Below are 24,951 nucleotides of genomic sequence, written 5' to 3' on the forward strand. Positions count from 1 at the left end.
ATGTGCGGGTCATGTGAGATTTTAGTTCCCCGACCAAGGATTGAGCCTGCTCCCCTTGCAGCGAAAGCCCAGAGTCTTAACCACTGGACCACCAGGGAAGTCCCAGCAGGTCAGTTTGCTGATGTGAACCATGAGGGAACAGTGATGCTATATGCTGCTTCTACGGTCACCCATTTATCAGAGCTACAAAAGAGATTTGCTGAAACTAAGAAAAGGCTGCTAATTAAACCCCTTGCTTGGCCTCTTCCAGGTCTCAACATCTGTTACACTCCAGTCACCGCCAAGTAGACAAACAACTTTGCGCGTGAAGCTTGAAGACCTTTCCTGGGAGAGCAAAGGGGCCCTTTTCCCCCACCCCCACCCCCACCACTGTCCCCACGGCCTTCACACAGAGCTGGCCCAGGAGCTGCGTCACCGCCTGGTCTCCGCCTCCAGCCTGCTCCCCGCCACACAGCATCTCATGGGCTCTGGGGCCCCTGGGCATGGAGGGGCCCCCTTCACCCAGGGTGATGTGAGGCAGGCAGCGTCTCTTCTTCCCGTGCCCCCTCCACAACCTTCCCTGCAGCCCCAGTGCTCCCGCCCCACTTGACATCTGTGAGGGGAGTGGCTCCGTTCCCAGGTCCTTCTCAATGAACCCTGACCCCTGACCCCTGACTTGCCTGCCACCCCAACAGTGTTGCCCCCTTTGGACCACAGGGCCCAGGGCCCCACTGCCACCGCGGATGGGGAGCCCGCAGAGCAGGGCAGAGCCCAGAATGAGGGTCGAAAGCACGGAGTCAGGGTGCAGAGTGGCAGGGGGGCGAGAGGTGAGCAAACTGAGTATCCTGCCTGAGAGCAGCAGGGCGGGGGAATCTGGGTCACAGTCTTCTCCTGGCCTGGCTGCCACCTCCCAACAGGCCTCCACTCCTCCTGGGCTCTGTCCTGCTTCCCTCTGTCTGTGTGTCTGTCTCCCTCTGGCGGAAAACTCTGACAGGTAACCAGGGCCCAGCCTTAGTGCTTTGTTTGTTAATTTTACAGCCCTGTGACCACCCTGCGGCAAGCACGATTCTCCAACCCATTTTACAGATGAGGAAATGGAGGCTCAGAGGGCAAGTCGCATAGCCATGAGGCAGAGTGCCCAGACAGCGTCCCTGCCAGGCCTCAGGCCTGAGCCCACACCCCCTCCCAGTGGCCAGAGGAGGGTTAAGCCAGGTTTGCACGTGTCTCCAGACCAGACGTGCGATGGGACTGCCTGCTCACGAGTGCCCCCTGCCCCCTGTGAGGATCCAGGCTCCTTCTGGGCCTCCCCCTCCCTGCTCTGTGTCTCCTTCAGCCCTGTTCATGCCCTCGGGTCCAGCCCCAGACCTGCATGGCCTCAGGAAGCTCTGGGTCCACTTGGAACACGGCCGTCATCCTGGCCTGCGGTGTGGGCTCTGTCTCTCCCGGTTCCCAGGGTCTGCAAGACATCACGAGGGGCTGGCCGCCCTGCTCACTTCCTCTGTGCGGCCTTGACATTCCACAGACTCCGCTTGGCTGGCCACGTGGGGTGCTACATGTGGGAAGCTTCCCCCCAGGGCGGGAGCGAGCAGGCGGGGGCGGGGGCTGAGACAGACACCTGGCACCCCTCCAACCTTGTTCCTCCTGCACACCGGCCGCAACGTCTGCAGCCGCCCACAGGCCCGCAGGTGCAGAGGGCCGCGAGGTCTTGCTGGACCCCTTGGAGTCGCTGAGGCCTCGTGGGGTGAGGGCTTCTCTGAGAGCCCTGTGGGGACCCTGGGCCCTGCAACTGGATGGCTGCCTCCTGCCGACCATGCGGGGACACTGGGGCCTGGAGACTGAAGGCCCAGGAGCTCCGCCCAAGCGCCATCCGCTGTCTAGTCCATCCCAGTGCTCAGCTCACTGACACCTTTTGGGGGAGTCAGGGGATGGGGTTCGGGGAGGACGGTGCCACCTGGAAGTTCCAGAACAACCGTTCCGGCGGCACCAGTGCTTTCTTGGGGGATAAAGACCAAACCTTCCAGTTCAGAAGGAAGATTGAATGGAGGGGGTAGTTCTCAGTGTCTGGGGGCGGGGTGGCGGGCACAGACCGATGTCTCTGGTCACTGAAGGTCCCGGCTCTCCCCAGCACAAGCCCATACCCTCCTTGGTCTCAGCCCCCTCCGTGGACTCCGAGTCAGGAACCTCTGCCCACGTCCTTGGCCATGCTTGCCAATCCACATCGAGGGACTAGGGCCACACACAGTTGGGCCCCCACCTCAGTGCAAGTGACCATGGGTACTGGGTTGAATTGTGTCCCCCAAAAGATAAGTCCAGGTCCTAACCCCCAGTACCTGCAAATGGGACCTTATTTGGAAATAGGGTCTTTGCAGATGAGGTCATTGGGGGTACCCGAGTCCCACGGCTGGTGTCCTTACAAGAGAGGAGATTTAGACAGTCAGACACACGGGGAGGCCATGTGGTGACGGGGGCAGAGGCTGGAGTGACGCAGCTCCCAGCCAAGGAAGGTGGGAGGGGCAGGAAGAGCCCCTGGGGCCTCCTTGATCTAGGATTCTGGTCTCCAGACTGTGGGAGGATGAGCTTCCATTATTTCAGGCCATCTGGAAGCCCCAGGAGAGTCACACGCCCTGTGTCCTCCTCACCCTGCTCCCTGCGACTGTCCCTCCAGCCGCCCACCCGCAGGCAGCCTCCCCAGCCGGACAGCGCCGGACGTGAACCAAGTCTGGTCCCACTGCACCCCCCCACCCCCACCTCCACCCCCTGCCCCCATGTCACAGACTCTGGTGGGTCACTGGGACCCCAGACGGGAAGCCCTAACTGGCACTGCCCCAAGAGAGCTGGCGGCGGTGGGGAGCTGGGCTGGGCCTCCCTCGCAGCCATGTCCTCTGGCTAGGTCCCCCGTGCCGCAGGCTGGGAGCTGCTCAGTCAAGGATGGAACTGAGCACCCACTGCGCGCAGGGCGCTAGAGGTACCGCTGACCCTGCAGCATCTGGGGTCCTTACAAATGGCAGGGTGCAGGGGCCCGTGCAGGAGGTGACAGTGTGTGGGAATTGGCCCAGTCCAGGCGGGCTTCCCGGAGGAGGCAGTGCCTCACTGTCACAGGAGTGCTTGCAAGGCAGTCCCAACCCCCAGCCCTGCTTGGCACAGTTGGCACTCAATAAACAGGGCTCCACAGAGGGGGCTGGAGACGTCCTCTGCTCACCCAGCCAGTGGCCAGCACAAACCTCCTCTGGTCAGCCCTGAGAGCTGGGACCAAATCATCCCCTCTGAAAGGAAACTCTTGAGCTCCTGCTGTTTACCTGGAAGGCGGGCCTGGGTGTCTGAGGCCTGCCCCCATCTTCAGGACCTGTCCCTGCCGTCTCCCGGGGCTACAGCGCTCCCTGTCAACTCATCCTTTTTAAATATTTAATCCTGTTAAATATTAAACCTCTTCCAAGCCCCAGTTATAATCACATCGATTCGGGGCTATGGCTGTGCTGCTCCCTGGCGCTCTGCCTCCTGGTGCCCGGGTTGGCCTGGGGTGTTGGGGGGTGAGGGCCTCATGGCGAGGGCGGCCCTTGGCCCCACAGGTGCTGTCTCGGCCCAGCAGTGCCACCCAGCACCCACCAGGGTCAGGAGCTGGTGCTCCTCCCTGGCTCCCTCAGCTCCCAAGGAGCCTGGGACACCAGAGAAGGTTTCTCTATAGCCCGAAGCAAGCGTCAGCCCTGAGCTCCAGGAGCAGGGATCATCAAACCCGTGTGACACTGTTGCTTTCCTGGTCACAGCTGGAAGTGGATGGAAACATTCCCAGGAGATGGGGCATGGGGGAATCCCATCTGGAAGGGAGACCCTGGGAACCAAAACCAACCTCTGTTTAAAACCAGTTTCAAACTGTGAGATATTGAGACCACCCTGGCAGTCCAGTTGTTAGGACTCCGTGCATCCACTGCAGGGGGCAAGGGTTTGATCCCTGGTCAGGGAACTAAGATCCCACATGCCACATGGAGTGGCCAAAAAAACAAAACAAAAACAAATTGTGAGATATTTCCAAACTGCTAGAAAGTTCAGAAAATAACAGTGCTAACCCTGGACACTCCTTGGAGATTAAACACACACATGCATCACGTGGCTTCAGGTGTTGGGTTGTTGATGGAAGTTACCTTGAGTTTATAGGTTAATTTTGGGAGAATTACCATCTCTGCCATATTGAGTATTCCCACCCATGGACATCATAGTTCTCCAGTTTTTTAGATCTTCTTTTATATCTTTGAATAACATTTCTTATTGTTTTCTTCGTAATTGTCATGAGCATCTTCCCTCTCCCTCAGCAGTCCCTCCAGCAGGAGTCAGGGAGTAGAAACCCTTTCGGTCCAGGTTTGTCTGAAGTGTCTTCACGTCTTCACTGACTGGTGGCCACACGCAGAGTCTCGCCAGCCCCTCCTCCCTCCAAACCTTGGGGATGCTGTTCCATCGTCTCCAGGGTCTGCTGTCCGTCTTCTGGCCGTTCCATGAATCACCAAACCCCCCCTCTCAACTTTCACCAGGACCCTGTCTTCACCTGGGTCCTGCAGCCCCACCTGGCCCAGCCTCGGTGGGAATTTGCTCCTATTCATCATATTTACCCATGTTTGTGTCTCTGGAATCCGAGGCTTCTTAGCTTTCATCAGTTTTAGGAGAAGTCTCACCTGTATCCTTTCAACACTTGCATCTCCTTCCTTTCTTTTCTGTCTCCTCTGGAGCTCCTTCTAGGGCAGGGATCAGAAGTATTTTAGGCTTCATGGGCCCAAGTGTCTTTGTCAACTATTTGACTCACAACATGTGTACTCCTGGGTGAGGTTGGTTCCAGTAAAAAGACGGCGGGGAGTGGGGGCGAGAAGGCAGACGCAGCCCCGGTCACCACCCCTGGTCTCCTGGCCTCTCTTTCATTTATTCTGTCTTTCGGCCCCTCTGTGGGGCACTCAGGGTTGTCCCCAAACCTTTCTCTTCCAATTCACTAATTCTCTCTGCAGCTTTGCCCAGTTTGCCGTCCACCCTGCCGTGCACTTTGTACTGTCAAAGGTCGTCTTCACATCTCCGAGTTCCACTCCCCTTTCCCATGATGTCTCATTTTTCCCTTGGGTATTGGCTCCTTCTTTTGTGTTTTTCACACTCTTTGACACCCTCTTGCTGGTGCTCGTCTCTGACATTATGTAAGCTCATGTTTTGTTTTAATTAATTAATTTATTTTTTGGCCATACTGCAAGGCATGTGGGATCTTAGTTCCCTGACCAGGGACTGAACCCATGCGCCCTGCAGTGGAAGCACAGAGTCCTAACCACTGGACCTCCAGGGGATTCCCCAGCTCATGTTTTTGAGCTCACGGTGCTGGTTTCCTTGTGAACTGAGCCCCAGCAGGACCTGGTTGGAGGGTTATCCCTTCAGAGGAGTTGACAGCATGTGGTCCAAGGGCCTGGGGTGTCGCTGGCCGGCTTTTATGTCATGCCTTGGCTGGAGGATTTCTAGACCAGCAGGGCCTGTGTCAAGCCAGCCTGTGGTTTCAAGTTCCAGGACACACCTCTCTCTCCCGCCCAGGGGCCAGGCGGACACAGACAATGCCTGTGCCTGGATCTTTCCAGCCTCCTGGGACCCCAATTCCAATCCTGCCTCGCCTGGACGCAAAGCCTTGTCTCCTCATGGCAGTCAGCACCAAATCCCCTGGTTAGGAGACAGGAACTCATGCTGCTTCAGCCCCTAATCCAGACTGTGGATGCAGATTCCAGGCTCATCACCTGGTTCTTCGCACCCTCAGCTGTGGTCTGAGTGTCTGTGTCCCCCTAGATCCATGTGTGGTAACCTGACCCCCAGGTGATGGTGTCAGGAGATGGGGCCTTCGGGAGGTGACCAGGTTGTGAGGGTGGAGCCTCACGGTGGGATTAGTGTCCTTACAAACAAGACCCCACAGAGCCCCTCCTCCCCATAAGGACACAGAGGGAGGTTGGCTGTCAGCAATCCGACCACGTTGGCACATGGTCCTGGACATTCAGGCTCCAGAACTATGAGACATAAATTTCTCCTGTTTATAAGCCTCCCAGTATGGCATTCTGTTACAGCTGCCCAAGCGACCATGACACCCCCTTCATTTATTATCCCCTTTCTTTCCTGGTGAGCCCAGCTAAGCCCTTAAAGTAGCCCTTAAAGTCTGTTGTAGTTTCTGCAGCATTTCTCGGTGTCATTGGTTGGGATTTTCAGGTTACACTTTTCTCGTCACTGCTGCTGCCCGGGACACCCCGGGTCCGTCCTGTATATGCCTGCAGAGCCTGGAGCCCCTAGGCCAGACCCCAGCTCCCCTGAAGACAGGGAGGCAGAGTCCACAGCTTCAGACAGGTACCCAGTGGCCAGTGTGGGCTCTGGGGACACAGAGCAGGCTTTGTCCTCCTCCCAGCGGGGCTCTTAGACACAGACTGTCCACGTTCCAGATGAGGGAAAGAAAAGAGAGCAAGGAGGCCAGGTCTGGCACCACCGGGAGGGGACTGGCTAGGCGGCTGCAGCGGCTGCTTGATAAAGCTGCCAAAAAGCTGCAACAAAGGAGACCCATGTGACAGTGGAGGGCATTTCCCGGGGATGCCTGGGACAGCCCAGGTCTCCCCCAAGGCCACAACGAGGCTTGTGCATGAGTCAGAATGCGGCCAGATCTCCAAGGGTGACCGGGCAAAGGAGGGCTGAACACGGAGGGGAGTCGGTGGTGGATGCTGGGGGTTCTTTCAGTGGTCAGGCGATGGGCTGTCATGTGGGTAGGGACCTCGGAGAGAGCCCCATGACCTGCTCCCCACCTGGCTGTGTCGTGGGACAAATGCTGCCCCCCAAAGACACGGCCCCATCCTAATCCCTTAACCTGTGAGCGGGACCTCATTTGGAAGAAGAGTCTTTGCAGATGTAATTAAGGATCTTGAAATGAGATGATCCTGGATTATCCAGGTAAGCCCTAAATCCAGTTCTTTATACGGTAAGAGAGGGAGAGATAAGACAGACACACGTGGGGAGTCGGCTGGGTGACAAAGAGCCAGAGATGGGGGTGATGAAGCCACAAGCCAAGGGACACCAAGGATGCTGGCACCTCCAGGAGCTGCAGGCAGCAGGACAGGGCCTCCCCCCACATCTTCGAGGGAGCATGGCCCTGCAACACCTCGATGTTGGATCTCCGGCCCAGACCGTGAGAATAGATGCCCGTTGTTTTAAGCCCCCTGGTTTGTGATGGTTTGTTACCATGGCCCCCAGACACTCACACTGGGCTCTTCTAGAACAGAGACCCCTTGGTGAGCACGAACACCGCTGTTTTGGGCACTCACCCAGCATTCCTGTGTAGAGACCGTGCACGGTCACAGGGCCCTGTGGGGGAGTGACCACTTTCAGAGGGAAAACCGAGGCTCCCAGAGGTCAGCCCCTCAGCCCTGGTGATGTGGGCCCCAGGGACAGAGTCGGGTCTTGAACTCAGCCCTGCACGGAGTGGGGCGTCAGGTTCATCTGACCTCAGGTTGGAGGGGTGTCTGCCCCTGAAGGCAAGGTCAGCCTGCTGAGATGGATACACGGGACTCTGCTAGAGGGGACCTTCAAGAGGTGGGGGCTGAGAAGGGGTCTCCCGCCTGCCCCTCACGACAGCCCTTCCCTCAGACCTTCCCCAGCTGCCGTTGGAGGAGGAAACCCACTGCCCAAGGTCCCTGGGCACCTTCGCCCACCACCCCCGTCCTCCAGGAGGGCCGCACCCAACCCTCCCCTGGCCATGGAAGGAAGCACATGCTAGAGGCTACAGGGCCCCAGGGCAGAGGAGCCCAAGTCCCTGAGCCCTTTGCTGCCTTCCTCAGGGCTGAGATGTTGCTTCCTCTGCCTCAGGTGCAGGATCAGAGGGGAAGGAAAAGATAAGAGCATGAGTGAGAGAGGATGTGTGTGGCCTGAAATCAAAATCTCTCCGGGAACCCTGTTCGGTGGGAACCTCCGCCCCATCAGGATATGCGGCCTGGTGCTCAGGCCCGTAATGGAGCTGCCTTCCCCCTCTGTCCTCCAGCATGTGTGATTCTCTCTCTGGGAGCCTCTTCATGAATGAGAACAATGAGACCTAGAGGAAATGCACTGATACAAAGTGTTCAATTCACTGAAGGTGGGGGGCCATTATCTCTGAGCACAGATGGGTTTTTTTGTTTGTTTGTTTGTTTGTGTATTTTTTTGCGGTACACGGGCCTCTCACTGCTGTGGCCTCTCCGGTTGCGGAGCACAGGCTCTGGACGCGCAGGCTCAGCAGCCATGGCTCACGGGCCCAGCCGCTCCGCGGCATGTGGGATCTTCCTGGACTGGGGCACGAACCCGTGTCCCCTGCATTGGCAGGCGGACTCTCAACCACTGAGCACAGATATTTTCAAGCGCTCTTGTGAAGTGTGATTCACGTGCAATGAGCTGCGCATGTTTGAAGTTTGACACACGCGGAAGCCTGTGAAACCATCACCACAATCAAGACAGCAGAAATGCCAATCTCCCCAGAAGTCGCAAGCCCTCCCCCTCCCCCTCCCACGACCTGGCTCTGTCACTGCAGTTGGACCTGCGTGAACAGGATGGTGTGTAGAGTGTGTCCCCTTTCTGTCTGTCTTCTTTCCCTCAGCATCTCTGCTCTGGGCTCCATCTGCATTTACTCACCCCTCCCTGCTGCATCCTCGTGCTCCGGGGTTCCCCTGGTGAGGGCATTTGGGTAGTTTCCAGTGTGGGACTTGAATTTGGGGTCTGAATATTCGTGTCCCTCCAAAATTCACGCGTTTACACCTGACCCCCAGGTGATGGTGTTATGAGGTGGGGTGTTTAGGAGGTGATCAGGTCAGGAGGGTGGGTTAGTGTCCTCATAGACGAGACCTTGGAGAGCTCCCTTGCCTCCTCCACCCTGTGAGGACACAGCAGGAAGATGGACACAACAGAACCTGCAGGCGCTGTGATCCTGGACTCCCAGCCTCCAGACAGTGGGAGATAAATGTCTGCTGTTTGTAAACCACCCAGTTCGTGGTATTTTGTTCTGGCAGCCTGAGCCGACTGGGACGGGGGATTACAAGGAAGCTGCCGTGAACCTTCAGACAAGTCTTTGTAAGATTTAACGCTTTCATCTCTCCTGGGTAAATACCCAGCTGCAGAAAGACCAGACTGCATGTGTGAGTCCATTTAACTTTTTAAGAAATGGCCAAATTCTTCCCCAAAGTGGTCACACCACTTTTGAATCCTGCCAGCAGTGTGAGAGCTCCGGCTGACACTTGGTACGATGGGCCCCCACTGCAGTCCACCTGACAGAAGAGGGTCTCTCCTGTGGTTTGCGGGTTGGGTCTGCATCTACGCAGTGACTAGTGATGCTGGGCTTTTCTCCGTGCGCTTCTCTGCCATCTGCATGTCTTCCTTGGTGAAGTGTCTATTGCAGCCTTTTGACCATTTCCAAATTGGGTTATCATTTTAATGTGAATGTTGGTGTTTCTTTATCCATCCTGGATGTGAGCCTTTCCTGTGGACCTGCACTGTGAATGCCCACTCCCAGTCTGTATCTTCCTTTGAGTTTCTTTTGATGGACGGTTTATTTATTTATTTATGGTCGCATGGCATACGGGATCTTACTTAGTTCCCCCACCAGGGATCGAACCCCCTCCCTCTGCATTGGAAGCACAGAGTCTTAACCACTGGACCGCCAGGGAAGTCCCTAATGGGCTGGTTTTAGTTGATGAAGCTCGATGTATCAATTTTTTCTTCTATGGCTATGTTTTTTTGTGGTTTTTTTTTTGCGGTACGCTGGCCTCTCACTGCTGTGGCCTCTCCCGTTGTGGAGCACAGGCTCCGGACGCGCAGGCTCAGCGGCCATGGCTCACGGGCCCAGCCACTCCACGGCATGTGGGATCTTCCCGGACCGGGGCACGAACCCGTGTCCCCTGCATCGGCAGGCGGACTCTCAACCACTGTGCCACCAGGGAAGCCCTATGGCTATGTTTTTGTGTTTTCTTTGAGAAATATTTGTCCACATCAAAGTTGCAGAGATATTCACCCAGAACTTCTACGGACAGTCATAGTTTTAGGTTTTATGTGGGGTCTATGCTTTGTTTCAAATTGTCTCGTGTGTCCCCGGGTCATTTTCCTGCTGAGTTTGCCAGTTTTTCTGGCACAAGTTTTGGAGAAACTTCCTTTCTCCCACTGAACCCCCCACCCCCACCCCCTGGCTCCATCAAGGCCACGTCTGCCCTCAGCTCTGCACATCCCCTGGCATCCATGTGACATTGTCGTGGCGTCCATGTGACATTGATCACCAAAGCTTCCCCGCAGATCACGGTTAGTTGAGTGTGAGTCCTCCAACTCTGCTCGTCTTTCTCAAGGTTATTTTAGCTCTTCTATGCTCTCTGCATTTCCATGTGTATCTTGGATTCAGGTGGTTAATTGTTACAAAAAAGCCTTGGGGTTTTGTTTGGGGTTGTCCCAAATCTCACAGGGCAACGTGGGAGGGGTGACAGCTTGGTGACACCAAGGCTCCTGGCCCCTGATTGTGGACAGAAATCTGCGCCTCTTCCTGTTGAGATCTGGATCCTCTCGCAGCAAGTTTCTGCTACTCAGTTCACTCCAGAGGTCTGCACATCTTTTGTTAAATTGATTTTTACATGTTTTATGTTTTGTGATATTTTATTTATTTATTAATTTATTTATTTGATTATTTATTTTTGTGGCTGTGCTGTGTGGCACGTGGGATCTTAGTTCCCTGACCAGGGATCGAACCCATGCCCCCTGCAGTGGAAGCACGGAGTCTTAACCACTGGACTACTGAGGAAGTCCCTGTTTTGTGATATTTTAAATGGAAGTGCTTCTAATGTTACTTTGCTGTTTGGTGCCGATCCACACTCTTGTATGTGGTTCTGTGCTCTTGCTAAGCTCCATATTGGTTCTGGCTGATTTGGGGCAGATTCTGCAAGATTTCCAGACAGTCCTGATGTCTGTGTAAACGGTTTTACTCTTTCCTTCCCAAACTTTCAGCCTTCTATTTCTTGTTCTTGTCTAATTAAACGGCCTAGGGGGGCTTCCCTGGCGGACCAGTGGTTAAGACTCTGTGCTTCCACGGCAGGGAATATGAGTTCAATCCCTGGTAGGGGAACTAAGATCCTACATGCCACGCAGCACAGCCAAAGAAACAAAACCACAAAAAATCAGGCTAGGCCTCCAGCACCGTGTTGAAGAGCAGTGGGCAGAGCGGGCATCCTCGTCTCATCCCTGATCTGAGGGGAAAAGCTTCCAGCCTTTCACCATCGACTGTGAGGTCCACTGTGGGGTTTTCACAGATGCCTTGGTCAGGTGGACGAAGTGTCTGCTATTCTGGCCCCAGTGGGAGGATACCTAGCAGGTGACCAACAGGCCCTGGCCGCTGCCCTGAGGCCCAGGGGCCCGCTTGCCGCCTGTGCAGGATGCACAGCATCAGTGCTGGTCTGCAGGGCAGCTGCACATCCCGAGTGGAGCCTGACAGTGATGGGCTCCATCTTATCTTGGTGATGAAGCCGTAGAACCCGCTATAAATCCAGGGACATTAAAGCATCGGCATCTGCGGGACCGAATCCCCATCTCCTGCAGCTGCTCTCTGGCCAGGCAGGCGCGCAGGAGCTGGATGAGGCTCCTGCCACTTGGGCGGGGTGCTTGGAGAGGCCGTGCGGTCATTGCCTCCAGCCCACACACAAACCCTCCTGGACTAGCCTGGGGACCTCCAGTGTCCAGGGCCCTGTCCCAAGGCCCAGCCTGTGGAGGCAAGGTCTTTCACAGAGGCTTGGGGACCAGAGAGGGACCCCGAGGGGCTGAGCTGCCAGCACGGGTCCAAAGCTCAGTCCCAGACTCGCCCCCACCCCCCGCTACACCCCAGCATGAGTCCAGGTGTGCGGGCGTCCCTCCCCAAGGCCCAGGTGGTGGGCTGCTCTCAGGGGAACTTCCACTTCACATGGAGAGGCCCCTGGAGCCCCCTCCCCTGGGAGCACTTGGCTCAAGTCCCCAGCTGGACCCCTGTGCGTCCCAGTCCACCCCTGCTGCCCCCAAGCCCTCATCCCCTAAAAGCATCCCTGGGAGGCCTGATCCCGCCTAGCTCTGCAGACCCACCCTGTGACCCTGAAACAGGCCCTACTTCTGCACTGAAGTGGGTCTCCTCGGGGACTGGGGCTGCCCAATCCCCAGACTGCTCGGCCCCAACTGTCTCTCACCCCAGCAGCACCTCCATGCCCTTCCCCACCCTCATCACCCGTCTCATCACTGTTGGTGTGATGGGGAAAGGATTTGAGAGACTAATTCACACTAAAATGTCAGTGGTTGCTACAGCGCATGACACAGCCCCTCCCAGAAGGATGTGGTTTTTGAAAAGAAGAGCCCAAGTGGGGCAATGCTTAACCCAATACTGGAACTTCAGGGGAAAGGCTTTCCAATGCTCCACGCACTCACTGTGAGTCCCTCCCTCCAGGAGAGGATGAGGCATCCGTGAGTCCTGCAGGCTGGTGGCCGGTGGGGGTTGGGTTGGATTAACTTAGCAGGGCATGCTGGTGGCCGGCAGAGGTGTGGACGAGATCAACGAGGCACATGTGTACCCCAGGCCATGGCGGCCAGCCAAGGAGGGCCCATGCCAGCTCAGTGACGTCCGCCTTATCACAGCCGCTGTAACACTTGTTACAACGGCAAATGATGCTGTTTTCTTTTACCTTCACCTGCTCTGACAACAGTTAGAAGATGATTTACTAATAAACACAGGAAGGAAAAAAGCCTCGGTTCTCTCCTTGCTGTCTGAAGCCTGATGGTGATTGAAAGGCCAGCTGGAGTCATCGCTCAGACCTGCATCAGGGCCCACAGGAGGGAGCCCCTGACGCCCGCAGCAGCCTTTCCATCCCTCCCCCTCCCCTGGGCTCATGGAGCTGCTAGCTGAGCACCTACTACTGTGTGCTGGGGAGGAGGGCAGGGCTCTGACACCCACCTCCCGAAAGCCCGGGCGTGGAGGGGGCACAGTGTAGGGTCTAACAGCGTTGAGGTCTGCACTCAGAGGCACCCAGTGCTGGGGCAGTCACACCTGGAGCACAGTAGGTGCTCAAGAAACAGGCAGGCAAAAGAACCCGGGAAGGCTTGGCTGAGCAAGGGCGACACCCAGCAATTCAGGGAGGGGCCAGAAGACCCAGGCACCCAACGGTGGTGACAGGAGCAGGTGGACAAACACCGCCCTCTCTCGCCCCTCAGGGGATGACTCTGGGGTTCGATCTACCCGATCCATGGGGGCCCAGCAGGACTGAGGCCCGGATGCCCATGGAAAGTCCAGCTGCCCAGGAGAAAACCCATCTCTCAGGCAGAACCTGTCATTTTATATGATTTATTCTCAGGCCCTTTAAACTCCGAGGCTGCCTCATCCACTCAGCACGGCCCTTCTGCTCCAGTGCTGCCCACCCCAGCCAGAGACCTGGAGCCGTCCTCACCCCACCCCCTGCACAGTCCTTCACCAAAGGTCCTGGGTACATGGAGAAGGAACACATGCTTGCTTGGACCTCAGTCTTGGGCTGACCTCACACCTTGACAGCCTCCCCCTCACCCTGTACCCTCAACCAGGCCAGCTTCTCCAGCACCTCTTCCTCATCCCTAGCCTCTGAGCCACCACTTCACGGCCTGACACACTAATTCATACTAAAGTGTCGATGACTGACCATCAATGCTAGCTTCACTGGGGGGGGCGGTGAGGACAGCTCCTTGGAGTGCCCATTTCCACTGGGAATATGACATTGCAGCTGGCAACAGACCCTGGTAGGTGAGACACTCAGAATGACTGGGCAGGCTGGGAACAGGTTCTGGGTGGGGGTCTTTCCTGGTTACCCTCGAGGCTGGCACAGCTATTGGCAGGTGGTGAGGGGCAGCTCATATCTGGAGCGGGTGAAGGAGGCAAGCCCAAAGGCTGGTGCTGTGAGAGTGCCCCTCACCCTTCGTGGACAGGCCCCTCCTCTCTGGGTGCCAATCTCTCTGACTGGTTGGGAGGCAGGTGCCTTCAAGGCTGCTGGAGGCTGGTAACTCTGAGGGACCTTATCTCCCGGCCATCCTGTGTCCCAGCCCTACAGTGGCTCCCACGGGGTTGCTGCTCCCCCAGCCACACCCCCCAAGAAGGCTGGCACCGCCTGGCACTCTCTGAGCCTCGACAAGCTGGGGCTGCCCTCTCACCCTTCATGCTGTACCCTGAGCATGCTGGTGACAAGATGGCTTTTGGGGGCCACAGTGGGGCCTGGCATGGGTCTGCTAGTGTGGCTGTGGCCTCAGAGACTGCAGGGTTGGTCCAGGAGCCAGGAACACTGAGCCATTGGTCCCACCCTTCCCCAGCTTCCGGCTGCGCCTGGAACCTGGCCAGGGAAACGCCTCTCGGAGAACTGGCTGTGAGGGTCACCCCTCCAGTGATGGGGAGACAGGACCCACCCCAGCAGGGGCTGGAGGCCTGGGGGCTCAGAGCCTCGAAGGACTCAGGAGAAAGGCTGTGTCTCTTCATGCTTCAACACCGTGCAATAGGGAACTGGAGGCAGGGAAGAAGGATCAGTGCTGCGGTGGGCAGCCCCCAAACTCACCAGCCAGGACTCCATGTTGCAGGGGGTCAGTCCTGGGGCCCAGAGGCTCAGTCAGGCCTGGCCCTGCTGCTGCTTGTGAGGGAGACCCCAAATTCCCCAGGCTGGGTCTCTACGGGCTGGGTACCTTCCTGGGTCCTTCAGGAGGAACCCTGTCCCCGTCAGGGTCCTGGTATATCCTGGGGCTGCACCAAGCCCCTCGGAAGGCCACCCCAGGCCCTGCCCCCATGCAGGTCGTGTCTTCCCTCTGCCTCCCAGCACTGCCTGCCCTTCACCTGCGGCCCTGCAGCCTCCCCCGCTGTTCCCGCCTGGCCCACCCACCTGCACAAATGCACTTCCGGGCAGACAGACTCTAACCCCGCGCGGTCTGAGTGGCCCCATTTCTTTGGGGTACAACAAGACTAATTTGGGGGTTGCAGGCCACCTCCAGGGACCCAGGCGAGCTGGATGGCCATCAGATTGCATCTGCTCAGGAGCCCCCCCCAGGAATTCTGGGGACCCGCCACCCCAAGCACAGGCTCTGGAGTTGGGCATCTCCTCCCCCTCCATGGTCACAGGTGTTCATCCAGTGTTGGACATTCCCCCTTCCTGTTGAGCTGGGGAGGGGAGAGGGGCCAACGCTATCATGGACAGATGGGGACACAGAGAGGAGGATGCTGCCCGCTGGGCCCAGAGGGCCACTCTGGACCTTCTCTGTCCTCTCGCCCTGAGGTCTGTGGCCACCCTGCCTCCAGGTGTCCTCCCCCAGCCTCCAGGATGTGGCCAAGAGACCTTGCCTGGCTGGGCCTCCATCTCCACCCACAGTCTCTAAGGCCCCACGGCTAGGCCCATGACGGCAGGGTCCCCAGATCAGCGGCAAAGTGGGGAGGGCTGTAGACATGACCGGGAATTAGCCGGGAGTTGGCGCTGGTCTGGCCAGGCCTATGGCCCACAGTCTGGAAGCCAGAAGGTTCCAAAGTTTCCACTTAGGGTTGAATCCTTCTGGGTGCCAGCCCACCCACTTTTGCTTCAAGGACTCAGATTTTCAGAACGAGATGGTGGGGAATTCAAGGTGCCCCTGGGGCCCACGGAGACAGTTCCCGGCCCTGGTGGGTCAGGCCGTTCCTGGGAGGTGGTGGCCTGGCCGGTGGTGCCTCCTGCCTCCACTTCTGGGCTGGAATGGACCCAACGGGCCTTTTTCACACCTTCTGCTCATGTTTTCTCAGCTCCATGAGCCCTGACTGCCCGTCTGAGGGGCTGGCCATGCTGTGTGCCTCCATATATCCCAGGCCATCTCCTCAAAGCCCTGGGGTCCCAACGTGTGCAGCCAGACTGAGGCTTGTCAGGAGTTAGCGCTCCACCACCAGACAATCTGAAACTCCTTCCGGGGGAGGCAGGGGTTCCCCGTCCAGGGAGGGACGCCGGGCGTGCTGGGTGGTCGAGGCAAAGATGGCCATGGCTTCTGGTGGGCTGGCAGCCCGTTGTCACGGCAGCGTCTTGCGTTGGGAGTGTCTCCCCTGCTCAGAAAACGTGAATTTCCTGCAATGTCCAGCAGCAGGCACTGGAGAAGGTAGTATTAAGTGGAATCAAGGGAACATTAAACAAAGCAGGAACGATTTACAATAAATTATGTTAATGCTGTTGGAGCCTCCGCCTCTGCCAGGCCCTGGTGGTGGCCCGGGTGCAGGCGCCACATCTGCTACCGCAGTTCCCTGACGCTGCAGCTGGGGAGGCTGCCCCACCGTCCTCACACCTGGAGGGGCGTCCCTTGGGAGGGGCTGCTTGAATACGGGCAGTTGACAACTTAACCCATTTAGCCAAAAAGATCAACAATGTACCGGTACCCAGTGTGAAGAGGGGGCAGGAATCAGAGGACCTCCCTCCTAGCTGGGAATTAGCCAGGAGTTGCCGCTGGTCCTCTGCTAAAGTCCCAAACCTCAGAAGGGACCCCGTGAGTGAATCTGCCTGCAGGCAGTGGGCAAGTGGAGCTGGGGGGGGGCTGTGGAGAAAACAGGGTTTGGCGGGGAGAAGATGGGCTGACATCTGCATCCAGCCTCCTGCTTTCCCATGGCCCCTTCAAGGTCCTTTGGAAGCACCCAGGCTGGCTCAACGCCCCCCATTTCTTCCCCCCAGGTCAGCCCTCGTCCCTCCCCCCTCAGGAGCGGTCTTGTCGGGGGGCACTCAGCAGCTCAGGCTGGAGGGGCTGTACCCACTCCACCACACCCTGAGGGGGCTGCACCCCCAGATTCAAGGCTGAGACACCCCCCTAGGAGGAGTTCCTGGAGGCTGCCCTGACTTACTGGGGCGGAGGCTGAATTCCCATGTGTGCACCCCCTCCCTGGCCAGCTGTGAGGCCTCGGCCCTGGCCCCATGATGTTGCAAGGTGGCCCTCCAGAGTCCTCAATGCCTGAGGACCCTGAGGAACAGGCGGGCACCCCAAAGGGTGCCAGCTCTGGTCCCCTCGGGCCCATCTCCATCCTGGGGCAGCCCCGCGAGGACTGCCCATCTCCCCCCCTACCCCCGTCTCAGGGTCAATTAAAACGGCCATGGCCACAGTCACAGGTGTTCATCCAGTGCTGTACCTTCCCTGTCCCACTCCCAGCTCGTTGGGATGTTGTCCCCACGCCACACAGTTACCAGATTGGGTGGGGTTCTCAGGATATTCCAAGTGGGGCGGCCACCACCTCAGTCAACTTTGGGAACATTTTCATCACCCCAAAAGGACACTCCACTACATTCCCCTCCCTCCACCCCATGGCAATCTATGGATTTCCCAGGTCTGGACATTCCACGTCTGTGGAATCCCCCACCGCGTGACCTCGTGTCTGGCTGCTGGCACTCGGTATCATGGTTTCAAGACTCGTCTGTGTCTGTGCTTCACTCCTCTTCGTCGCTGAGTTGGACTCCACTACATGCACCGACCACGTGCAGTTCATCCGAGGGTCTGTCAACATTGGGTAGCTTCACCTTTTGGCTGCAGTGAATCCTGCTGCTGTGAACTCTCATATGAAGTGTCCGGATGTAGTTCTTCACTTCTCTTGGTCACATACCTGGGAGTGGAATTGCTGGTGGCTTGGTAACTCTGTGTTTAACCGTTGACAGGAACTACCAGTTCAATAACACTTTTCACCTGATGCAGGTCTTTTTTCCCAGAGGAGGCAACTTAAGACTCAGAGAAGTCAAGACATTTGCCCAAGGCCACACAGCCAGTTGGTGGCAGAGCTGGGATTCGAACCCAGGTCCTGTGGTTACAGAGCCTGAGAAAGGCCCTGAGCCTTGCTGTAATTAGGCGGTAGGATTCTGCACTCAGTACTGTTAAGGCTTAGGCATTTCATATTGAAACTTTCAAAAATTGTTGCTGTGGGACTTCCCTGGTGGCACAGTGGTTAAGAATCCGCCTGCCAATGCAGGGGACACGGGTTCAATCCCTGGTCCAGGAAGATCCCACGTGCTGCAGAGCAACAAAGCCCGTGCGCCATAGCCACTGAGCCTGCGCTCTAGAGCCCACGAGCCACAACTACTGAGCCCACGTGCCTCAACTACTGAAGCCTGCGCGCCAAAACGAAGAGTAGCCCCCACTCGCCACAACCAGAGAAAGCCCGTGCACAGCAACGAAGACACAACGCAGCCATAAATAAATAAATATTTTAAAAAGTTGTTTTAAAAAAAAATTGTTGCTGAGTTAAGATTTCAGGCAATATCTGAGGTCCTTGGGAAAAGGGCAGCCCCCTTTGTGAGCTGGGGGCTGGGTGCCTACCGCCTGGCAGTCTCCAGGCCCCTGCCCACCATGGGGGGGGATCACCCCGCCCAGCACAACTTGGGTGGGGGGGCTGTAGTTCAAGGCAAGCACAAGCCCCTGTCGCTGTCCAGCCAGCACACATTCATTTAGCACCTACTGTATGTCAGGCACTGAGCAAAGGAGACTCACTGCTCCCACCCTCGAGGGTCTTGTGTCCAAAGCCCCATGGAGTCATGCAGCTGGAGAATGAAGGTTTAGAAGCTTCCATGCTCCAGGGTGACCTACCACGCTTTCTCCTGCTTTTGAAGTCTGGGAGCTCAAAGGCCACACCCCACAGTCCCCCTTCCCTCCCACACTGACGCTAGGGAACCTGAGCTGGCTGGCCGGGGGTGGGGACCAAGCCCTCTGAGCCTCTATGGGCAGAGGCAGGCGAGCGAGGGCCAGCCTGCAGGGTGCTGGCCACGCAGGCATACACACTCGGGGTGCCCCCCACCCCAGTTTAACAATCCCTCCCCGGGCACCTGCTATTTCACCCCAGAGCCCTGCAGCAGGCACCTGGCTCAGGTAGGACACAGCCCCCTCCCTCCCTCCCTCCCTCCTAGCCCTTCATAGACCTGTCGTGCCATCCCAAGTAGGTGCACTAGATAAGATATAAAGCACCCAGTTAAATTTGAATTTCAGACATAAACAAATGTTTTAAGTATAAATATATCCCAACTATTGCATGGGATATACCTATACTAAACGTTATTCATGTTTGTCTGAAATTCAAAGTTAACTGGGCAAACTGTATTTTTATCTGCTAAATCGGAGATGTCTGTGAGTAGCGTGGACTGTGCCCATTCTGCGGCCAGAGACCAGAGGGAGGCCTGAGGGCTGGGACACCTTCTCCTTCTTGTCCCTGGTCCAGTACTGCCCTGTGGGGACCCAGGAGGCAGAGGAGCCAGGGCCATGGGGAGGGAGGGTGGGGGCAGTGGAGTGGCTTGTCTGGGAGACTGGCAGGGGCAGAATGGGCTGATTCTGCAGGAACAGCTTGAAAAATGGACAGGACACTAAAGTGCAAAGGAAACCACTGTGCATTACAACAAGTGGCATCATCTGGACACCTGTGTCAATCGGTGCTGTGAGTTTCAAGTAAGAATTTAGAAAAGCCTCACCTTTAGTGCCTGCTTCGTCCTGGGGGCAGGGGTACCGTGTCCAGCATGTCACCCCTTGAGCTAGGGTGACAGCCGAGGATGCTCGGGCCCAGGCAAGCATGGATCTGGAGTAAGGCGCTTGTCACTGGAGGCGTCTCAGCTGGGCAGGGGTCCAGGCTTGTGCTGGCCCTGCCACCTGTCCTGAAGGCCACTCCCTGCAGAGCCTGGCCTCTAGCCCCACACACGCCGAGGGAAGCACCTCTGGGCCTGGTTTCCAGGCAGCGGCGAGCTGGGCCCTGCTCCTTGGTGACGGTGGCAGGTCCAAGAGGTGTAAGGTGGGCTCAGAAAGGCTGGGGTGGGGGAGTGACAGATGGATCGGCCACCTACAGAAGCCCCAGGCCCCTGCCTTTCAGGTGTGAACCCCTGGCAGTGGCTGGGAGGGATCCAGGCTCAGCCTCCACTCCTCTGGACATGCTCACCTGCTGGGTAACCAGCACCTCACCTCTGTCAGCCTTCGCTCAGGTCACCGCTCCTGCCACTCATGCACCCGCTCAGTGTTTCCTGGCCACCCCCCAACCTCCGGGACAGGCACTTGCCAGGCATCGCAGGCACATTAAACATGACATCGTGGCCGCCCTCGGGAGCCCCAGTCTGGCCTGAACACCACAAGGTGAGTGCTGTGGGGGAGGTATGTGGGGTCTGAGAGGCCCTGGAGCAGGCACCACTGGCAGAAGGGCGCTGGCTAAGCATGGGCCAGGCAGGAGCGTCCCAGCAGTGGGCACTGCAGGGCCAGGGCTGGGGCCTGGAGGGGACTTTGGCTGGTGGGTCTGTGGTCCAAAGGCACAGTGGGGCAGGACAGGCTGGAAGTGGGATGGAAGTGGGTCATGCCAACTTGAGGAGGCTTGACCCAGTGGGGTCTTCTGGATGGAAAAGGGTGTGTGGAGGGGAGGGGAACGGTTGGAGAGGGAAAGAGGAGGCCACCTGAAAGGCAGGAGAAGGGACCGATGTGATGTGAGGGGTCTTGTGGGCTTCAGCCAGCCTGAGGGGGAATGGGGTGCCTGGGCACAGAGCAGAGTGGCTGGGTGGGGGTGGTGAGCTTGGGCAGGCACCCACAGGTCCTGATGGAGGTGATCATGCTACCCACTGCCCCACGGCCCAGCCTGCCAAGGTGGAGGGCCCCCAAGGTAGCCTGAACCCCCCCCATTGCAGCCATGTGCCCCCAGGGTACGAGTCCACTCCTGGGGAGGGGTCTATTTTCTACTTGCTGCTGACTGAACCAATGGGCCATTTGCCCTCCGCCCCCATCTTTGTCAAGAAAAAGCTTTGCCCTTAAAAAAAAAAAAAAAAGAGGAAATAGCAAAAAGCAGAACCAAATTTTCCAGAGGCCAGGAGGATTTAAAAAAAAAATCTGAACGCTCTGTTCAGTTTAATTAAATACTTTTAATGCCAATTTCCAAATTGTCCTGTGCTTCATCTCTCCAACATTCCTTTCTAGCGATGTGAATGTATTACTGCTTCATTGTTTCTAATGCTATTTTCCCGTCTCATACCAATCCATGATCTGTTCCTCATTTCCCGTCTGCAGGGTGAGCTGTTCCCCGCACGGTGCAGTCTCCCTCTGGCTGAACAACTCAGGCCTGAGACACATCGCCCTCAGCCTCATGGCTGAGCCTGCCACGCGGGCTGGGTGCCATCAGATGCCACACACACAGAGTCAGTGAGTATCAGTCCAGGGAACTCAACGCCTTCAAGAACAAGGTTCTCAGTTGTGCTGGTTGGAGCCGGAGGTGGTGGGAGGTGGTCTCCTTCCAGGACCTTCAGGTGGATAATGCCCTTCCAGAGTCTGTGCAGCCTCACCGGTCTATAAATGGGCCATGGGACACCTGAAGGCTACAGGCTTTGTCAGCTTAGAGATGCTGTCTTTAAAAAATAACACCTATTTTAAAACTCCATGCCCTGTCCCTTCCGCAGATGTCCAAAGGACAGAGTGCGCAGAGCAGGGTGACAGTCTGTCACATTTAGAATTCCCTGCACCATGGGGCCCCGTGGGAACCCCTGCCCTGCCCTGCCTGCCCTCACCACCCCACTTCATGGCGGGGTCCCTGCAGGGCACCTCAGGCTATCTCTGGTTCTTCCTGCTCCTCAGCTCTCTCTTGCCTGCCACAGGGCCTTTGCACAGTCTGCTCTTGCTGCTGGGAAGAACCCCCTGCTTCTCTTCCAGCTGCTTTCTTGTCCTCAAATAGATCCTCTGCCCCCTATCTCAGCTCTGAATGGCACTTAACACAGCTTTTAACTATTTTCTTCCTCTAGCCACAAATTTGTCTGTGGCTGCCTCCCAGCTGGAATGAAGCTCCAAGGGACAAGGATAGGGCCTGTACTGGCCACCGCCACTGCCTCCCCAGTTCCACGCAGGGCCTGGCATACTGTCGACCTCCCACTAATTTTTGTCCAGCAAATCACTAACAGTTCCCCAGCTAGAACCAATCTTGAGCAACGTTTAATGAGATGGGCATTGTGAAAAGGATCAGAAGGTCCAGGTGACCCCTGCCCAGGATCCTGCTGAGGATTTCATGTCTACCCCACCCTTGCAAGCTTCCCTGCAGGGCTCCATCCTAGGCCCAGGGCTCTCCCAGTCCCTCTCTTAGGTGGCTGGATCACTAATTGCTCTTTGAGGGCCTTAATTACTGGTCATGGCCCTCCATCTCTAAGTAGTAGCATTAAGATAGAGTAAATGTTTTCCTTTTCTTGAAAAGTTCACATATACAAGAGGAGGTGCTGCTGAGCAGTGATGGGCAAGCGCAGGACACCGCCTGGGTCTTGCATGGGAGCTGCCATGGTCCTGCCTTCCTGTCTTCCTCACCCCAGGGCCCAGCGTTAGAGGAGGGCACAGGGCCTCCTGGGGCCTTCCCTTCTCCCCGAACAGCACGTCCATCCCATTCTGGATGCGCTCTTTGCAGAGCCACTGCGCAGGTGGTGAAGCCCGGGTTGGCAGTGACTTTGCCAGAGCCTCTCCAGGTCTGGGGGTCCTCACGTGGGCCCTCCCACCCACCCATCCACCCGAGCAATGGGTGAGGCCTGAGGCCCCAGGAGGGCCGGCCTGTGTGGACCAGCCGCCCCGCTCTTTATCCAGCGCTGAGAGTAGGCTTGGAAGGAGTGAGGTCACACCCGGAGCCAGCAGACTTGTGGTCGTGGGGAAGTGGAAAGCCCTGCAGATCCTCAGGGGCCAAGGGGCCGGGAGGGACCCCAGAGCAGAGGAGGAGGTGCTCTGTCCCTCGTCTCAGTGTGAGAGTGGGGGGCTACGGGAGGGTCCGGCCCCTTCCCCAGGGTCCCACAGGTCTCGGTCGGTCCAGGAGGGGGCTAGGCGAGAGACAAGTTCAAAGAAGCTTCCGTAGATGCGCTTGTGTGCGCGCGCGCGTGTGTTGGGGGGATGCGGATGCACGAGAACCCAGAATCCCACCCACGGATACAGCAGCACATCACACGCGCGGTCACACCCAGGACACCCATGCGGAGGGGGAGGGGCACGCCGCCCGCGGTCAAGGCCTCAGCGCGCCGCCCAAGCCCGCCAGCCTCGCCCCCTCGCCGACCCCCGCCCGCGGCGCGGAGGGGCAGAGGGGTGAGCCCTGCTGCGGGGAGGGGGAGGGCCGGCCTCTGCGGCTCCGGCCGCCCCCGCAGTTGGGGGCGGGGAAGACGCCGGCGCCACTCCCCCGCCCCCGCCAAGCTTCTCCGCCAGCGCCCCCTGGCGCCCCGTTGGCTAGGAGTGGGAGGGTGGGGGCGCGGTGGGGGGCTCGGGCGGGCCCAGCTCCGCCCTCCCGGGTGGGGGGCGGGGCGCTCTCCGCGACGGGGGAGGGGCGGCTCGCGCGCGCGTCTCTGGGCGGAGCGGCCCCTCCCCGAGCCCCCCGCCCGGCCCCGCCCCCCGCGCCGGCCCGGCCACGCCCCGCCCCCGCCCAGCCCCCAGCTCACTCTGAAGTTTCCTGCGCCGAGTGCGGACAGGTTCCGGGCTCGTTCACCGCCCCGCCGCCCGGTTCGCGCCCCCCGCGTCCCGCGCCCGTCCGCCCCGCGGACCCCTCTGCGCCGGGTCGCCTCCGCCGTCGCTGCCGGGTCAGCCGGAGCGGGAGCAGGAGCGGGATCCGGCGGGCCGGGGGCGCGGGCCGGGGGCGCGGGCCGGGGGCTGCGGCACTCCAGCCGGGGCCGAGTGCCGTGCCGGTCCGCGGTGACCGCGCCGCTCGGGCGATGCCCGCGGGGACGCCGCCGGCCGCCGGAGCGAGGTGAGACGCGGCGAGGACGCGCGCCCCACTGCGCGCCGGGACCCTCTTCAACTTGAGGCAGCCGGCGAGGGAGCCCCTGGGGCGCCTGCCCCCGCCCCGGCGGTGGGGGAGGGGCCGCCCAGCCCTCGCCGGAGGGAGGGGGCGGGCGAGGGCGGGGGGCGCATTTGTCTCTAATGAGAAAAGACAAAGACATCCCGGCGGCCGTGGCTGTTTCCTCGGACCCGCTCCACCCGAGGCGGGCGAGGGTGTTGTTCTCGGGACCCGGTTACCGGCTGTCCCCCGCAGGTGCTACCCGTCGCTACCATGACAGAGAGCGTGCAGGCGGCCGACGAGGTCCGAGTGCCCCTGGGCGCGCCAGCCCCGGGCCCTGCGGCGGGGGCGTCCCCGGCGAGCTCTGGGGCCCCGGGGCCAGAGGCGGAGCGGGGGTCGAGGCCCGGTGCGTCGCCCCCCCAGAGCCCGGCGGCCAAGCGCGGCGCGGAGCTGGGCGCCGACGAGGAGCAGCCCGTCCCGTACCCGGCACTGGCAGCCACCGTCTTTTTCTGCCTCGGGCAGACCACGCGGCCGCGCAGCTGGTGTCTCCGGCTGGTCTGTAACCCATATCCTTCCCGGGCCGTCGGGGGTGCGGGGATCCGGGGCATGGGGGTCCGGGGCGCGGGACCTCCTCCGCGTGTGCCTCCCACGCTCGGGCTCTTTGGCCTCAGCGCGGGCTGGGTGCGTTGGGGACGCAGGGCAGGGGCGCGAGAGCAGCGCTCCTCCGAGAGAGGCGGCCCCGGGCCGCGCTTTGCGGGACGGCAGGGGTGACTCTCTTGATACGAATGGGGTGTTCCCTCTTCACAGCCAGCTCGGGACGGAGAGGGTGGAAGAGAAGAGGCGAGGCCACCGCGGGCTTGGAGTGGAGAGGGATCGGCAGGGAAGGGGTGGGCGGAACTCCGTGCGCCCCCATGGGTGCTCGTCAGGAAGGGAATTCTCTCGTCTGGGTTTACACAACGTCTAGCCTGAGGCAGGATCCTAGCGAGGAGGAGGAGGCCGGCGGGACCTCAATAAGAGAGCAAAGTTTTCATCCTGTTCCTTGCGCTTCGAAGAGCCTAGGAGACCCTAGGGGGCCGGGAAGCGGTGCGCTCTCGCTGGTCGTTTTCCGTGGAGACAGGCAGTGACGTTGGTTGTGAACTCGCCTTTTCAGGCTGAACTCGGTGTTGGGGTTGATTTAAGTCATGCGCAGCTGGGGAGTGGGGGGCAGGGAGGCAGTTGGCACCACACTCGGGCACACTGGTGTCGCTTCTCTCTGTGCTTCCCTA

At 58.8% G+C, this 24,951-nt stretch overlaps 1 protein-coding gene across 1 annotated transcript; it reads left to right on the top strand.

The window, feature by feature from the left end:
• Nucleotides 1-23,963, top strand: LOC116740450 (basic proline-rich protein-like). The gene is made up of 6 exons (XM_032606097.1): nucleotides 1-13; nucleotides 675-806; nucleotides 1,313-1,403; nucleotides 19,911-20,058; nucleotides 22,887-23,656; nucleotides 23,942-23,963. The coding sequence occupies exons 1-6, from the start codon at nucleotides 1-3 to the stop codon at nucleotides 23,961-23,963; spliced, it is 1,176 nt and encodes a 391-aa protein (XP_032461988.1).
• Nucleotides 23,964-24,951: the final 988 nt, after the last annotated feature.

The sequence above is a fragment of the Phocoena sinus genome, chromosome 15 (genome assembly GCF_008692025.1).
Source record: "Phocoena sinus isolate mPhoSin1 chromosome 15, mPhoSin1.pri, whole genome shotgun sequence".
In the NCBI taxonomy this organism is placed as follows: Eukaryota; Metazoa; Chordata; class Mammalia; order Artiodactyla; family Phocoenidae; genus Phocoena; species Phocoena sinus.

What these genes read in the sequence shown, in the direction of transcription:
- LOC116740450 (XM_032606097.1), top strand. An exon ending in GAGTGGCAGGGGGGCGAGAG is followed by an intron (nt 807 to 1,312) that starts GTGAGCAAACTG and finishes TGTCTCCTTCAG; the next exon opens with CCCTGTTCATGCCCTCGGGT. An exon ending in TCTGGCCTGAACACCACAAG is followed by an intron (nt 20,059 to 22,886) that starts GTGAGTGCTGTG and finishes GGTCACACCCAG; the next exon opens with GACACCCATGCGGAGGGGGA.